This window comes from Ostrea edulis, chromosome 2 (genome assembly GCF_947568905.1).
Source record: "Ostrea edulis chromosome 2, xbOstEdul1.1, whole genome shotgun sequence".
In the NCBI taxonomy this organism is placed as follows: domain Eukaryota; kingdom Metazoa; phylum Mollusca; class Bivalvia; order Ostreida; family Ostreidae; genus Ostrea; species Ostrea edulis.
The window spans coordinates 82,043,107-82,061,150 of record NC_079165.1 but is presented as its reverse complement, the minus strand read 5'-3'; the positions used below and the strand labels follow the sequence as shown (position 1 = coordinate 82,061,150).

Here is an 18,044-nt window from a genome sequence, read left to right as displayed (position 1 = left end):
GACCAATGTTCGTTATCTTCATCTTTCACTTATTGCATGGATTATGGTATTCCTTTAACTTGATGTTTGTTCTGAATGGTATTGTGGGGCAGCTTTGAGGAAAATTCAAGCATGGTTCTTCTTAAATATCATTTAATAAAAGGTGTATTTTTACTTATCAAAAGGAGTTTGTAATTTATTCCAACAAATGTTCCGAGGGCTTTGCTTAATTATGTATATCACTGTAAAAAAAAAAATACGGTCATTTCATTGACTTAACGGTCTCTTTATGAATCATTCTTACAATAAAGGATCGAACTAGATCGAGCAACGATATGAATTGCAATAAAAAATTTCCATTCTTCCATTTTTAAGGAAATCTCCATCTTATTTTATTCTTTCCATTACTTAAAGCAATTGCAGAAAATCATTCAAATTTTTATTTATTTGTTTTATTTTATTTTTGATATGCTAGTTATGTAGTATTATCATAACTTGTATATCCATACAACATCATTACAAACTATATTATAGTACATGTACTTCTCAGTACTTTAAGTACTTTGATGATTTTCTACTCTATTACGTGCTAATTTGAGTTTTGGCGCCAAAGCAATATCTACACTATCTCAGCTATGTGTTTAATCGTTAATCATCTGTTGTTAAAATTTAATGCTTTGTGTTTCTTGTTTATTTTTTTTCTATTAGTTGAAGAAAATATCACGAAATGATTTCTTTGGAATCAGCTGTGAAACCGTCGCAATGTTGTCATCCGGGGTTTTCTTTCCCCATTCGGGACACCTCGTTTGCATAGGTGTTAGGTCACGAAAAATTGATTGATGCCATTTACTAAAACATAAAATGATCGCTGTCCGTGCATTGCATTTGACACCTGTGCTGGCGCAGTGAAAACATTTCTTGGATATTGAGGTGAGAATTTTTTTTTACAAAAGTGGTTGTTTCTATTCTCTTGAGAACTCAATCGATGTAGTAAATAGGACACTATGCATGGTGCGTCGTTTTTATGAATGAACGGTTTTCGTTCTTTCTCTTTGAGTTCAAATTTTTACTCTCATTTTCAGCTGATATTGGAACATGGAACTGGAATTATGTGCAATTGATGCTGGCCTTGAAAACGTTGAATTCTTCAGTCCAGAAATGTCCAAGCCGTGTAAGATGCAAAAAGCTCGTCTGAGGATCCCCAAAACGGTAAGCGGCTCCATTCTTAAATCAACTTCATTCATAAATTTAAAGGGGCACCAAACAGGATAAAGTATAATGTATTTTGTGTGTGAATTAATTTTCCTTTTTTAAACAAATTGACAAGATTATTAGATTGTATGACAAGCCTAGATATATATTCATTTGTGAATATTAGAACGAGTCCGGTAGGATAGATAAGAGGTAGGCCCATCAGAATTTTGATCAGTAAATATAAAAACAAAAACAAAAAAAAACCACTCTATCAATATATATTGGTTGAATAAATATTCTGTTCTATGAATACATTATTTATTTATTTTTGTTTGTGTGTATTGATATATATATATATAGAGAGAGAGAGAGAATTTTTTTCTTTTTTATATATCTATTTATTGATCAAAATTCAGATACCTGTGGATAGAATAAGTTAATAAATATCATTAAGATCTTTGACAGAATATGACATGGTTATGGTTTTATTTCATTTGCAGATTTTAATTCATTGCAGAATATTTTTATCAACACACAAAACTTTTAAGTGGTTGATTCATTATTTCAGAATATGTCACAAAACTTTGGAATTTGCAATTTCCGTTGTTTTAGCTCTTTTGCAATAGAGGAATGTTTAGTATTCCCTTGCACCTGAATGCTTGCATATGAGATAGTATGACAAATATGAAAAAGTGACAAATCTGTTGATATCAGCTGCCAGCACATATTCGTTATAACAAGATTTTCCCACTTTGATGCTTTATGAGTGAAAAAAACCAAAATAATATAAAGTTCAATGTTTGTCTGAGGTGTTTTATCTTCAGACTTACTGAAAACATCAAATGTACTTACCACTTATGTACACAAATATAACAACAAAAACGACTATTGGACAACTACATGAACTAATACATAGGAAATTTGTGTATTCCAAGTACAAATGCTAGCGACTTACTGCCATGGGCAGCTGATGACTGTGAATTTTTTAATTTTTGTGTAGGCCCTGTGCAATCTCTTCGAGTCCTGATTGATGGGAGGGGGGGGGTTGTGATCTGGTTGCCACTTGAAGGTTAAGGTATATTAGTTATCAGATTCATGGCAATGATCTTGAGGGAGAAGAGGGTTCCAATTTGCTCATCATACAAACTCCCTGTTTATATACCATGACCATGCACTGTAATATTAACTTTTATCAAATTAAAAAAAAAAACTCCAATGATTTATTAGATAATTCTGATCTATTTGTAAAATTTCCCCTCGAAGTCCTGTAATTTGTTAATGGAAAAAGGAAAAAATTATTAATATCTCTTTTTTTTATATATATATAAATTGTATGACGGGATGATTAAATGATATTCATTCAAGATTTTAGCTATTAATTGATGTCCCATCAGAGAGTACAATTTTCAGAGCTCATTAATGACTGAGAACTTTCCTGCTTTTTAGACTGCCCAACCCACTTCAGTTACCTGGGACACCGTGTATTCATCAAACAACTGACAGTCATTTTCTGTGTAACTTAATGACACAAAGTGTTTTGACACGAAAGTAATTATCTCCCAATATTAATTACATTTTAGGAGAGGGGAAAAGTATCTGTATTGTGCAAATAGTGCATCTAAATGACATGATAGTTGATGACTAGAATAGGTTTTTTTTGGGGGGGGGGGGGGGGGGGGGGGATTAGAACCTAAAAGTTTAGTTATCAAATTAATACAAATTTCACCACAGAGCATGTATCTGTAAGAATTTATAACTAACAGCTATAACGGTGTTTAAAATTGCATGATATTTCTTTTCGTTAAGTACATGTGTATTAGTAGTCTGCAGGGTTAGGTTCCCTTCAGCTTTGCTGCTTCTATTGATAGACAATCCACTATCTGACCGAGTAGATCACCAAACTGTTGCTCCTAGGACTAACCCAACAATCAATTGACTCTGTGTTACAGTTGCTATTTTAGACAAGTATAATTGCAACTGGCCTTGTAAAGGGAGAGTGTATTGATTTCAAATTAAACCCTCCTAGGAGGCCGTTATTGACATGATTATTGATTATGTCCTAAATACATAATTGTTTAACTCCAAACTTCAATGGACAGTCTTTCAGCCTTCTAACCGTTAATACAAGCAAAACACAGCATAGAGAGAATCAAGATAAAACAGTCTCCATACATAGCGGCATATCTTTCATTAGCATGAATTATCCTCTAAAGGTTGGAAAATTGACCATACAAAGAATTTCTAGAGTTGAATTATTATTTTCATGGCTGAAACAGTAAAAGAATTCTATGGTCACTTTGCTGCGGTCTTATTGCCCTCTATTAAGGAGCATTCAGTTGCGGGGATTAATTTTCTTTCTTTTTTCCCACCAAGTCATGCACATCAGAATTGGGATGGGGAACAAAATTAATATAATTCTGAGATGAATGAAATATTTTTGTGTTGGTGTTTTTCGCTTTCCATGGTATTGAAATGTTACTTTCACTTGTAGTAGTAAATGGGTTGTATGCTTAGTTGCCTACCTTAAGCAATTTTAAAGTGGACCACTGGTGATGTGTTTGCTGAAGTGGGTAATGTTGTCAAATTACTTGGAATTGACAAAATTTAGGGAGAAGGAGGCGTCGCTCTCCAATGATTGGTGGGTGTGTGTTATAATATATGATGTTATGTCAGTCACCTCAGCAGTATTAGGAAATATATTTGGTAAAATGTTTTTGTGAACTACAGAAAACACAAATTGTCACCGCCCATTTGAAAATTTGGTCAATTTTGACACCGTTAACTTTGATTTGTTAAAATTGTATAGCTGAGAGGGAAATGAAATGCCATATTTAGATTCATGAACATGACCGTAAATTTTATCTAAAATGTCTATGATGAGGAAACGTTCAGTATTCACAAAGAAATAAAGGCATTATTGCCAACATCCACTTAGAAATTGTGTTTAGATTTAGCTCTCCAAAGTACCATAAAACACTGGTCAGAAAGTTACCAAAGACAGATGGCTAGGGGGCCAAGAGAGCACTTGAATAGTATACATACACATGTGTATTGTATAATGATCAGAACTACTACAATACATACCAGTGAATTCTGAGACAGGTTCAGCTAGCCAATCAAGGAATAAAGGAAGTTTTTCATACATGCACTGTTTACAACGAAACTTTGACTGAAGTTTAATATTTAATTCTACTGTACTGTAATTTAAAAATCAAGAAATTTGCACTGCAATATACATATATAGCTTATAGCCCTTTAATGATGTCACATGGGATGTGAACATATAAGATGGAGTGAATTGATAACAATTCATGCATGGAAGATTATATAATTAAATAGTGTGACTCGGACAGACTGACTGACTGGCGATGGACAAGGTGCTCATTAAGGTAGTACTCTACATCGTCATAATGGCTGACTTCCTTTAAAAACAGGGATGAAAAAATCGATATCGGCAATATTGGACTTTTCCTTTTCCATTTAGATACCTAGCCGAGTAGCTCAGTAGGTTAGAATACCGACTGCTGAACTGTAGGTCGCAGGTTCGAGTCCAGCTGGGGTTTTAAATTTTTTTCAGATTACCTTCTACTAAAACTGTATTTTTTGACAAAATAGAGTAAATTTGAAAATTTTCAAATTCAAAATATTGTTGTACATATCCTCCACCTTTCATCTACATCAAATTTCTCTGGTGTAGCGTACCTCCTTAAGAGTTGTGACACTGTTGTGTTTCCTCTAACATACAAGTCAAACATTAAACAAAGAAAAATTCAGATCACAATGAGGGGCTCATTTTCCATTTATATAATGCACCATTCAAATCTGCTTGATATGAATTATAAAAGATGAAAAGGTAACAAGTGACAATGCCAAAACAGATTTATTCAATAACCTGATAACCTCTTGAACAATATGTAAAATGTAGGGGTATGACTTGGATCGGTAAAAGTTGTGGTAGCGAAAACAGCAAATCTTTTTTAGGCCTTATGCCAGTAACACAATTTTCCTCCCCACTTCTGCATGTTAAGGAAAGAAACAATGGTACCTGTATTATATATATAGAACACACCATGAAGTATTCTCCATTCTTTTGATTATGACTCACACAAAAATTAAAATTGTGAAACCATTACAGAAGACGAACTGATCCCAAACTCTCGAGGCATGTTATATTTTTGTAACACAATTTAAACTTTTATTTTATTTTGCGCATTGTTAGGCAGGCATAGACTAATGATTTGTAGTTTGTTCTTGTTATTGATTTTTTTGTAAAGGAGAAAAATGTAAAATACCTGAAGGCAAACCATGATGATTTTGTAAATTCTGGTAATATCTAAACCTTTCGATTTTTTTTTTTTTTTGTGGACTATAGCATTTGGCAGCTGTTGTTTCAATGACTCCTTATGTGAAGTCAATGATTAAAAAATTGGACAAATATTCCCATGCACTGTGCATATGCTATGTCAATTTAGTCAATTTGGTTGTTGTAGCATTTAATTATAATGAAGCCCTCTATGTTTGTAATGATGAAATTATTAATCATTTAAAGAGATAATGAGAATGGTGTAATTTGAGAAGTTCATTTTGCTAATAAAAAAAATGTCCGTGAGAACATTTTCATTCATAAACGTGTGAAGAAATAAAATAGCCTGATGTCAGTTTACTTTTGAACTTAGGCAACTATACAGTGATGCTTGTCTCCAAAAAAGTAATGAATCAAACTCATAACATTAAAGGGCCAAAATCCAGCAAACAAATTCCGCAGGTCACCATCATGTCACACTAACTGTAGAGGTAATATGAACCATGTATTCCTACAAAGTTATGCATGAAATTTTCTTATAATTATAGTGTTATTAATTGATTATGAACTACATTTTAACTTCAGTATTTCGATATCTTGAAAACCATGGATATATCAAAGTGAGTTGGAAGTACCAAGTCAGGGGTTTTTCCTAGCTTATTTTGGGGGTCATGTTACTGGACCCATTCCCAATTCGAAAATCATTAATATTTTCCCAATTTTCAATCTTTTTTCCTATAAAGTGTCCTAAAAATTTCATACATACAGGGCTCGAAATTAACATTGCCCGTCAGTTTGTGACTGCATGGTTAAAAGTCTGGCGGACTGACCAACATTTGTTTTAGTCAGTCCAATGGGATTTTTTAATTTTCTAAAGCATCATTTTGGAAAATATACTATTAATATGAAATCTTATACACACTTTTGGCATGCTTCTGCGTGTAGATATCAGACAAACCCGATTAGTAAACATAAATCTCACTTAAGTGTTACAATATTGTCTGAGGCATATTGAGTTAAATTTCATTTTAATAACATTAACGAAGTATGTTTAATTATTTCTGGAAAACTCTGTTCAAGTGTTGGACTGATAAGTTTTTCTGTGGACTGGTTGAAATTATGCCCCATCAGTCCAGCTGGACTGGTGACATAACAAGTTAGCTTCAAGTCCTGACATAGAATTCAGAAATAATTGATGTTAATTTGTTTTCATGTGCAATTATAAAATACTGGAAATGCAGACTCAGGGCCAAGATTGTAAAAAGTTATTGGCATTCCTCAGAAAACCACACTACATTATACAAGGAGCCTAGAGTGGTGCTATAGTGAACTGCCTAATTTCCCCGATCAAATGTTTGATCATAAAAAAATTATTGAAATACATTTTCTTTATGTTTTTCAACCTCAATATCTTGAACTCTCAGATATCTCAAAGTTTTTGCTATATGTCCCATTGAGTTTGAGATAATGAGGTTTGGCTGTATAGTAAATTTGCTATTTTCAAGACATTGGTGCTTCCTGTTGGGTCACCTGAGTCGCCTGTCATAGTCTTTTGTCAACTTTTGAACATTTTTGACGTCTTCTGAAATGCTGCTTAACTGTGCAACAGTGGGGAACAAAATTGTTGATTTTGTGGAAAAGCCCTTTTGGGGTCTGAGGAATAGGACTGAAACCATAAAAAATTGTACAATCTTCTTTACTTGGCATCTTGCATAGAAACTGAGTGCATAATAGAAATTATATTGAGCATGAAAGCCTTTACCAAATTAGTTAAATTTATGGTCCTTGGTTTCAATGGTTTGGTGGTTCAGACTCAAGGGCAGGGCTATAAGGATCGTACAATGAAAATACTTTAAACTTGAGTAAACTCGGGTGACCTAGCATATTGCAATTGGTTGTCGTCCTTCGTTAACAATTGAACATTTTTAACTTCTTCATAACTACAATTCCAATTCTTTTCAAAATTGGTATGAAGCATTATTGGGACAAGGGGGACATAAATTGTAGATTTCAGGATTCCTGCACCCCTGGGGGCTTAGAGGCGGGGCAAAAACTGCCCAAAATTGACCAATTTTCTAAAATCTTCTCAAGAACCACACACATGTAAGAAATACATAGAGATGTAGGGCAGGAAGTCCTCTACCAAAATTGTGAATTTCATGATCCCCGGAGTAGGAGTTCTGACCCAAGGGTGAGGCCAAATTTGGTGTATAGTGTTTATGTCTAAAACACTTAAATAAATCTTTAGTACTATTGATACTAAATTGAAACTATAAATAGATATTTAGAAAAAAAACAGGTAGTCCTTTAAAGGGACTGGTTCACGATTTTTGAACAAAATATTTTTTAATGTGAAACATAATGTGGGTTTTGGTATTAGGGTGGGGCCAAAATAGTCAGTTATTAAATGTGTAAACAATTGAACGTTTTTTACTACTTGATAACTACCATTCCATTTCTTTTCAAATTTGATTTGTATTAAGTTTCTTTGGGACAAAGGGGACATAAATTGTAATTTTCAAGACTCCTGCAACCCCTGAGCTTATGAGTGGGGCAAAAATTGACCTATTTTCAAAAATCCTATTCTCTTCAAGTGCAAGAAAAATTAAATGCATAGTGATGTAGTGCAGAAAGGCTGCCACCAAAAGTGTAAATTTCATGATCCCCAGGGTAGAGGTTCTGACCCCAGGGTGGAGCCAAACTGGGTATATAGTTGTTTTAAACAGTGATGATTCTGTTCTGCTATTTTTGTGCGGTCGGAAAAAGTCAAGTCGTTTAATCCATATTCTTAATCTCTGAAACGTTTCATTTTTATGTTTCATTTGTCTTATCAGTGCGTGCATACTAAAGCTATTAACTGCATGATCGCGATCCGACAAATATGGCATGGCGGTTAGTACAGCCAGGTGAAGACGCGAAAGTTTTGGACAAAACAGTTAAAATTCATGGAATTGGTAATGGTTATAGTGGGATGTCAAAGGGGAGAAGATATCTGAGAACGTTAGAAAGACGATTGATCCAAGGATTGCGAGATGTATTTTATGTAAGAAGCTAGGACATAAACTATGTGGAAATCCGGTCCATGGAATCAGCGAAAACACCGAAAACACAAGTTAATTACCGAAAACACTCCCCATAAGTGCTGAAAACACCAATGTATCATTAATAAATTAAAGCATCTACAGAGTGTTAGATCATTATAGCTGAAATTGAGCATTTTAACTTAAATGCTATTGGTACTAAATTGAAACTGAATGGATATTTGGAAGGAGCAGGTAGCCCTTTACCAAAATTGTAAATTTCATGATCCTAGGGGTAGGGTATTTGGTTCCAGGGTGGGGCCAAAAATAGTGATTGTTGTCTCTATCATTTGAAAGACTTCTCATTTAATTTTGCTGATACTGTATAAAAAGTAAATGCATATTTAAGGAATACAGATTCTAAATGAATGTACAGTATAATTTGTCCAAACCGGCCTCTGAGTACTCCGGCGCTCTAGCTGTCAATTTCGGCCACAAAATATAGTCCCTAACATTTCTTTAACAAATCCTTTATTGATAATTCCCTGTACTCCGGATACTGCGTATTCTGTATATTGGCCGGCTTCCACAGTCCGAACTGCTATCAATTAACTTTAATTATCCTGTGTAAACCGGCCCCTTGATGATACACCACCCTAATTGTTGCGGCCAATTGTATTCTGTGTACACAGGGTCCCAACTGCTCATAATTAGCTCTAATTATCGCATTTAAACCAGCCACTCCATGATGACCAACCTGTCGGTATTCGGTCGATCACATGTGGTGAAGGGTGTCTCAAGGGAAGCCACAGGTAGGTAAAAGAGTGCAATTGGCGATGAGTCGCGATCAGTTTAAAATAAAACCTGATTTTTAGGGGGTGCACTTTGCAATTATGACAGCACCACGCACGAGATAATGGCGCCCTCCCCTAACGACAGAGACAAGAACTGACATTAAAAGACAAAGTTCAATGAATCGATGAATTCGATACATTTTTGGAATGAAACAAAATCGTCAACAATCCCGTTATGTTTTCCAAAAGCAGGGTTTCCCCTTGTGGACTTCTCGGAGCTCTACGGCGAGTCAGACAGTGATGATATGCAGTTAGTTAGCACAACTCGCCATGTCCGGTCGATCACTCAGCATTGCATTAGTTTCCGTTTCACAAATTGAGACAGTTGAAAGCGATACATTTACAATGAAAGCTGGGAAATACAAATTCTAAACGAACTCAACACAAACTTGACGTACGTACATAATGTAGCACTTGATAACGGCGATGATGTAGACGAAATCGACAATTTACCAACAGAAAATTGCGCGAATAATTCCTAGATTTTGAACTGTTTAATAAAAATTGAAACTTTTTCAATTGAGCACGACAATAAAACACTGACATTTATATTTTTACATTTTGAATTCTTTTGTGATATATTAAAACGTTAGCAATCATTACACACGAATGCATAGATAGTGAATACAAGGGAAGCAACTCTCATTCTTGTCAACATTCTGCACTCCAGACTCTGTGCAAACCAGCCAATTTCTTTGGAACCACACATAGCCGGTTTAGACAGATTATACTGTACCATAACTGTGAATTTCACAATCCCAGGGTTCTGAATTTAGGTTGGGTCCAAAATGGTAAATAATGTTAATATTATATTAATATGTATTTTAGTCTTTCATCAGTATGGGCACTTTCAGTAGCATTTTGTTTTAAGAATACATCTTGTTTTATACTGTTGCTGAATATTGGAGTTTAGCTTCGATATGCAAACAGGAAAATTAGTGTCAGTTTCATAGCCCTTACGGCTAGTGATACTTTTAACAAATGCTCAGGTGACCGATAAGGCCTGTGGGGCCTCTTGCTTTCTTAAAACTTTTGACAATTTCACTGATGTGAAAGTAGATCTAAGAACTAGATTAATGTTCCATTGGGTAGCAGCAGCTGATGACAAAGTGCCTTAGCCATAATCTTTGTAAAGATGGAAGGTCAATGAAGTGCCGATTGATTCGGTTATTATGCTGTAATAATGTCTTTGATGTAGACCTCTGCTAGTCCGTTAAGCAGGGCTTGAAACTAACTTTTATGTCACCAGTCCAGCAGGATTGATGGGGTATAATTTCAGCCAGTCCACAGAAAAATTTACCAGTCCACCAGAGTTTTTCAGAAATAAGAATAAACATTTTGTTCTTGTTATTATTAATTAAAATGAAATAACGGAATTTAACTTGTTGATATGCCTCAGACAATAGTGTAACACTTATGTGAGATTTATATTTACTAATCTGGTTCATCTGATATCTACAGAGGAATGCCAAATGTTTGTTTAAGATTCCATCAGTATGTTTTCCAAATTGACATTTTAGAAAATTTACCAATCTCATTACCAAAACAAATGTCAGTCAGTCCGCCAGACTTTTAACCAGTCACCCAGACTTTTAACCAGTCACAGACTGATGGGCATATGTTAATTCTGAGCCCTAATAAGGGCCTTGTATGTACGAGGGCTGTTCGATATGTAATGTGTATTGTACGATATCTCAAAAGCATTCAACTCAAATAATGAAATGAACATTACATCCCTTCAAAGTATTCTCCACCGTTTGAAATACGTACTTTCAAGTTCTGAATCCATTTCTGAAATGCGTCACGGTACGCTGATTTAGGTAGACCTCTGAGGCACTGACTGATGGCTGAGCTAAGGGCTTGTCGGGACTTATAACTACGACCAGATAAGAACTTTTAAAGTTTTGGAAAAAGGAAAAAGTCGCATGGGCTTAGATCTGGAGAGTATGGTGGGTGTGGCAAGATGGTAACCTTCTCTGACTTCAAAGATTGCTTCAGAAGCTCAGGTGTATGTGATGGAACATTAATGGTATAGACCACTAAGTCGTTATTACAGACAAAATTACCCATTCCTATTTAGTGTTTCCTATATATAAAGTATACTCTCATCAAACTGTCTGTGTTGCAATATATAAAGTGTAATATTTAAACAGCTATTATTCAACGCATCCTCAGACAGGAAAAGTACAGGTACCTTGATTGAGCGACATCATTATGCAAATAATTCAAGGGGAGGGGGGGGGGGTGTCATTGTGTCTATTGTACCTTTGACTACGTTCATGATTTTAAAAAATATATAGTAATACAGAAGCTCTACCTACTTCACGTATTATTTTTATCAACTGTTTTTTATTTTGATTTTGCCATGTTTACTTCGTTCGATAGACGCGTGGATTATAAGTAAAATATTCATATGAAGGCATCATTTTTTAAAAATTTTTTTTGATATATAAATGAAGAACATGAGTAATCAACTGAATGACTGTAAATTATAAATAATGCAAATAAACAAAATGTTAACGTAATGTAGATCCGTGTACATACATGTCAGTATGCACGATATGCGGTAGGCTATATCAATAAATTCCATTCGTCGTTTTCTTGTTGAACAGTTTTAATGTAAAGGAATGATATTTAATAAAACAAATTTGTCATTGATGTAAAAAAGTAAAAAAAAAATGTCTACCCATACCACATTGGTATCAAACGAAGTTAGATAATAACAGGTTTCTTCACAATAAGCTGATCAGCAAGAGATGCGATTGTCACATATGACGTCACGGTATCACGTGACCCGCTATCCCATTAGCAGAGATTTAGAGATCAGGAAGTTGATTTGAGTCGATTGAAATGTTAAATTAAACCCTGAAATTTTGCTTTAAAAACTGGGAGATCATTTTTTTATATGTATTGTGATTAAAAGTTACTCCAGTTTCTAAATAATTCACGAATGTGGGACATGTCCTTTAATGCGGGAAATATAATGCGATCAATGTAAACAGTGCATTATGATGTCATTATTAGCTGCGATCGTTTTTCTTTCAAATCAAGCAATATTATCCTGAACTAAACATACGAAGTTATGAGAAAGCTTGTCTGGAATTGAAAACAGTTATGGTACTTTCCAAACTATTTTTTATTTTATCTACGAGGTTGTCCATGAAGTATACCACAGTGACGGCGACATTTTTCCAGAAGCATTATGGGTAATCCCCATAATTTTTCAGCTGATGAAAAGCAAATCACAAGACTCAATTATGTAATCATAGGAGCAAGCTCGTCTCTTTGCTCGCTATAAAATTTAACCATTATGGTTGGAACTGTAATTTCTGGATTTAATTCAACCTTTGATGTTTCGAACTCTTGATCTCTCAAAAGTTTTATCAAGGTCTCTTAAACTTCGAATTATCAAGAGTCACCTGTTTAAACAACCCCAACTTCATTGACTTAAAGTAACATCGCAATTTAATGAATATTGATGAATTTACCGAACTTTCCATGATCGAACAGCCATAGATGGGAGGTGGACTCTGGACCGTGGCTTTAGATGATGATGAAATGCATAAGACCTTACAAATTGTCACCTGAATAGAATTATTCATTTACTAATTCCCTTCAATAATGCTGTCTTAAAAATGTTTGCTTTTATGGCGTTAACTGAAAATTGATATAAAGTTCCCAATCTTGAACAAATGTTGAATAACTTTTCTCAATTCCAATGACCCCAACTTCTGTCCCAAATTACTGAGTTAGAGCCCTGCTCAAGGAACCAATCAATGTTTTCATGTGTTTAGTCTTTATCGGCCAGACCAATTATCGGCAGATATTCACTAGACTGAGGCTAAACTTTGTCATTTGTGTAGGTTTATCATTATTAGGTCAACTTTTAAAATCCAAACTGTGAAGAGAACTCACAGAGCTCCAGATAATTTTTTACCACAAAGAGTATTTACCCCCTGATTTTCAAATCAATGAGTATTTTGCTTTTCAGAAAAATTCAAAAGTGTATTTAGTTAATTTACTGATTATCGTTGCTCTTTTGCACAGAGGATTTCACCAGATAAACGATACTTCTTCCATTAAACTTTTAACTTAAAGTCTATACTAAAAGGCCGCTCCAGCTATTTACGGGGAAAATCCTTTGTACATCTTTTTATTAAAACTATTCATTGTCATTTGGAATTTGATATTTATCATTGATACATTAAATTTGAATACTCAGTCACATGATTATGATCCAATTCTGTATATCATTCGTCCACGATTGATAATACAAGTTTTTTTCCCCTGTGCTTTCGACCGCACACTAACTCTTTAAGAAAGAAAGTATAACAAGTAGACCTATATATAAATAGTGTTTTGAGTTTACTCTTCCAATTTTTCAAAATTGTGATTGTCATCAAAACGTATTTCATAGCGCTAAATATCATATATGATCAAGTCCTGAGCTAACCTCAATTCATATGAATAGATAATTCATATTTTTATCATACTACATGTATCACAAATACGCGGACTAATACGCAGTAGTTTGGGAGTGTTAAGCGTATTTACATTCGCTGATGCGTAATTGTACGCATGATTTTCAACTTAAATGCATATTTGGTAAAATTTAACGAATATTTACGCTGATACGCACCTTATCTGGAGCTCTGTCTCAGACAATGAATTCCCATTTATAACAATAACTAATTAAAACAAGAGTACCGCAAACAGTACATAATACGCCCGTGAAATGCTTACATAGGGTGTTTTTCTTGTGCTATAATTTGTATAACTTTGCTTCAGGTAGTATCAGCCATCATGAGGCTGTGACAAACTTTCATATGAACAAAGGGTCTTAGCTTGAAAATAGAGATTTCCTCAAAATGGACCAAGTTCAACAACCTGTAATTTTTTTCAAAAATGGAAGAAAATCAAAATCCTTCCCCAGATGCACAACTTCAATACCCATACAAACCACAAAATAAGATGGTCCTCACTTGAAAACTGTGGGAGGAGTTGGCGGACAAATTATGTACCCTCCATAGAATATTAATTTCCAAATAGACTAAGTTCAGCAACCTGTAATTTTCTCAAAAATTGTAGAAAATCAAAATCCATCCCACATATACATCTTCAATACCCATACAAACACTCCACAAAATAAGAAGGCTCTCATTTGAAAACTGGGAGGAGTAGGGCGGACAAATTATGTACCCTCCATATAATAATTATTTCCAAATAAAGGGGCAAAACTCCTGGAAAAAAGGTTGAAATGGATCAAAATTGCAGTATGATCTAGAGTGACCCACAAAGAAGCTACACAGCAAGTTTCAGCATGATATGTAAAAGGGAAATGAAATTATAAAGAGAAAACCCCGGACGGACATACAGACATCGTTGTACCATAATATGTCCCGTCTAAAGACGGGTGTATAAAAACTGGAGGTGTTGGGTGTTGTTGTAAAACTAAATTATCATGTGTTAACAAAATGGAACAGACTCAATCTTGTTTTTCAATGTGATCGACTATCATTGGTCTGACATCAGATGTGACGTCTCATGACATTAACTTACAAACTAAAAGTGGGAGTCTGTGTGTATATTCTCTAAGAACAATATGATGGAAAACATATGGATTTGCCTAACATATATCCCGAAATTTGAAACTACCCATGACAATTCCCCATTTTACAATGTCAAAATCACCAAAACCACCCCACCCCCTTAAAGAGATTTGAAATTAGCACTGCAAAGTAAAAATACCTTGGCAAGCTATTGTCACCAGCCACACTTACTGGGTCTGGGACAGTGCTTACCCTGCCATTGAGAGTATATGAACTACAATGCTTCATGCCGGCATCATAGTTGCCAACTCACCCGATTTTGTTGGGTTCCCTTACAGAAATGAGATGTACCCGAAAGGTACCCAAAATGTATCCGTAAGGTACCCAAGTTTGCTTTGTATTTCATATGGTGTAATAGGCCTCTTTGCATGAGTTTTCAAAAATTTTCAAAAATCTTTAATTCAGTGATTCCTGTTATTTTAGACAATTTTTTTTTAAAGACTTTGGAAACCAAATAACATAACAACTTATATAAACTTAAAACTGGCAACTTCATATTAAGTATGACACATTTTACTGTCTTGTTTTCTTTCATTTAAATTGACATCAGAAACCTATTGCATTGTATATAGGGGTGAAACGATGCATTGCGATGCGGTCGAATCCCGATGTAGTGGTCTCGATTCGATGTTCGATTTATTTCGGGTCTGTTTCAGTTCGATACGTTTCTAGAATCATTGCACACATTGTTTTTGGATAACGTGGTTTCTGATTGGCCAATGGAATTGAAAATTGTCCAATCAACGTACGAGTAAACTTTGCTGTATCAAAATGGATCCAGTCGAGTTGAAAAATGTATCCCCAACGTATAAATCCTTGGTATGGCAACATTTCAGCTATAGGACAGGTGATAAGAGTGTTGCTTTATGTTAAACATTTTTACATTATGTAGAATTTATTTGCAGAGAACAATAAATTGATTGATTGATTGTATCTTGCTTAACGTCTCACTCGAGAATTTTTCACTCATATGGAGACGTCACCAAGACCGGTGAAGGGCTTCAAATTTAGGCCTATGCTCGGCGCTTATGGCCATTGAGCAGTGAGGGTTCTTTAGCATGCCACACCTTCTGTGACACGGATCATCCGTTTTTAAGGTCATCTCCAAGGATCCGTGACATTCATACCTGATGCTGAGCGTTTGGCGATGGAACTGTCACTACCCGTTTTAACGACTTATGTCTGTCGCGGCCGGGATTCGATCCCCGGCCTTCCTGCTTGCGGGGCGAACAGAACAATAAATACATACCATGAAACATAAAAAATCTTAGCATTATAAAGAATTTGCTATTGTATCAAATTGAAAATCATCGAATCGAGACTAAAGTATCGAGAATCGAATTGAGAAGGTACTGTATTGTTTCACCCCTAATTGTATATCAGTAAATCATTTCCCCACTCCATCCTCCTCAACTCAGACACACATACGAACACACACTCGCATGAACACACAAGTACATATGTATACACATACACACACAACACAACACATCATAGTATTATCATATTACATTTATATCTTTTGTGGGGATAGTTAGTGATACTTAAAACTTGAATGTATGACCTTGACAGCCAAGGGCATGGTTGACTATTTCCCCATGGTCCTCTTAAACAGACATATTGATAAGACTTTCTACGATCTTACAGGTGACATACAGCAGTGAATTGACACAGGAGATCTATCGCCTGAACAATGTCCTACAACAGGAGAGAGAGCGGGAGATTCCCATTCGACAGAGGAGTATGGATGACCAACTCCTGTTGTCCAGGTAACAGCGTCATGTGACATCACAAGTATCTGGTTCATTTTGAATTACTTATATGTCCTACACATGACATACATCTTCATCATGGATTATGGTCTGCTGTTGTCATTGTTTAATGTGGAGATTGGTAGGAGCTAGCTGACTAACACTTGGCTATAGTAAAACATATGTAGGAACCATGCAGGCGTAGATTTGTTCTTTTTCTTTTCTGTTTACTGATGGTATCATTGAATGATATTTCAAATCACAAACTACTAGATATTTAGGTAAAAAGGGCTAACATCTCCCCATTTAGATTTGAGTATGATGGTAAAATATGACTTGGTGATAAAATGGACTTGGCCCCAGCATGGAGGATGGGTCACACCGTATGAACCACCTTTTGTTGGCATGCAACAAACATTTGAGAGACTGTGATCTCGTACTTGTGAATGTTTGTCCCTGCAGACTCTGACAATCGATACATATGCTAACGATTACTGGATTGAATATGTATTGCCATGTAACATGTGAATAAAATTGGTTCAATAGTAACACTTGCACAGAAGTCCTCTAGGTTCAGTAAATCTTATTTGTAGTTTACAAAACATTAACCTTTTAATGAATTTTAGCTAATTCAGTAACCATGATCCACTTTCCCTTCATCATCCACACTTGTTTGATGTCTTTTGCTATGGACACAAGTGAATTATTTTGAAACAATTTCAGTGGCACCCTTGAGGCTCAGAATATTACGAGTTTTTGTGCCAAACAAAATGTGTCTTTTGACACCACTATTTCCTTGTTTCACCAATATTCATGTCAAATGTGTACATTGAAAAATCACAGTTGATTGCAGGCAGAGTACAGTGTAACTCTGTATGATCAGTAGAATTGTGATAATATTTTATTGCTAAAAACATTCGAAAAGCTTGATGTTCAGTAGAAAGATTTCCTTTGGATTTCATCAGTTCCCATCTATAGAGTATACTGCCCTGGAAACCATTACGGTAGCTTCACTCATTCGGATTTCATTTATTGCAAGACAGTTTCCAAAGCAAATGATAAATGTATTTTTTCTTCCCTGCCACTATTGGTATTGATTTGACATATTTGTTTCTGACCTAATGGCAATTATAAGCATTTCATGTTCCAATCAAGATCATCACCAGATTGTTCAGTGGAAATTAAAACAAAAAAGCAAGGTTAATACAATGACTGGCTTTTACCTTAGGCTTTGTGTTGTTTTGTCAACTGGAACTTTTATGAACCCATTACTAAAGTTGTGACATTTATTTAATGTTAAGGATCATGTCTCCATTCTGTGCTGTGTTTGATCA

At 35.0% G+C, this 18,044-nt stretch overlaps 1 protein-coding gene across 4 annotated transcripts in view; it reads left to right on the top strand.

Moving 5' to 3' along the window:
* The first annotated feature begins 754 nt into the window (after nucleotides 1–754).
* Nucleotides 755–18,044, top strand: part of LOC125680557 (transforming protein p54/c-ets-1-like) — a 52,348-nt gene continuing 35,058 nt past the window's right edge. For 2 of the 4 annotated variants that reach the window (XM_048920240.2, XM_048920238.2), the window contains exons 1-4: nucleotides 755–909; nucleotides 1,062–1,188; nucleotides 12,503–12,556; nucleotides 16,607–16,728. In XM_048920240.2, coding sequence (XP_048776197.1) covers nucleotides 1,075–1,188; nucleotides 12,503–12,556; nucleotides 16,607–16,728 — 290 coding nt within the window. In that variant the 5' untranslated portion in view covers nucleotides 755–909; nucleotides 1,062–1,074. The remainder of the gene's footprint in view (nucleotides 910–1,061; nucleotides 1,189–12,502; nucleotides 12,557–16,606; nucleotides 16,729–18,044) is intronic. The other 2 variants (XM_056155149.1, XM_048920239.2) reach the window with 1 other exon arrangement.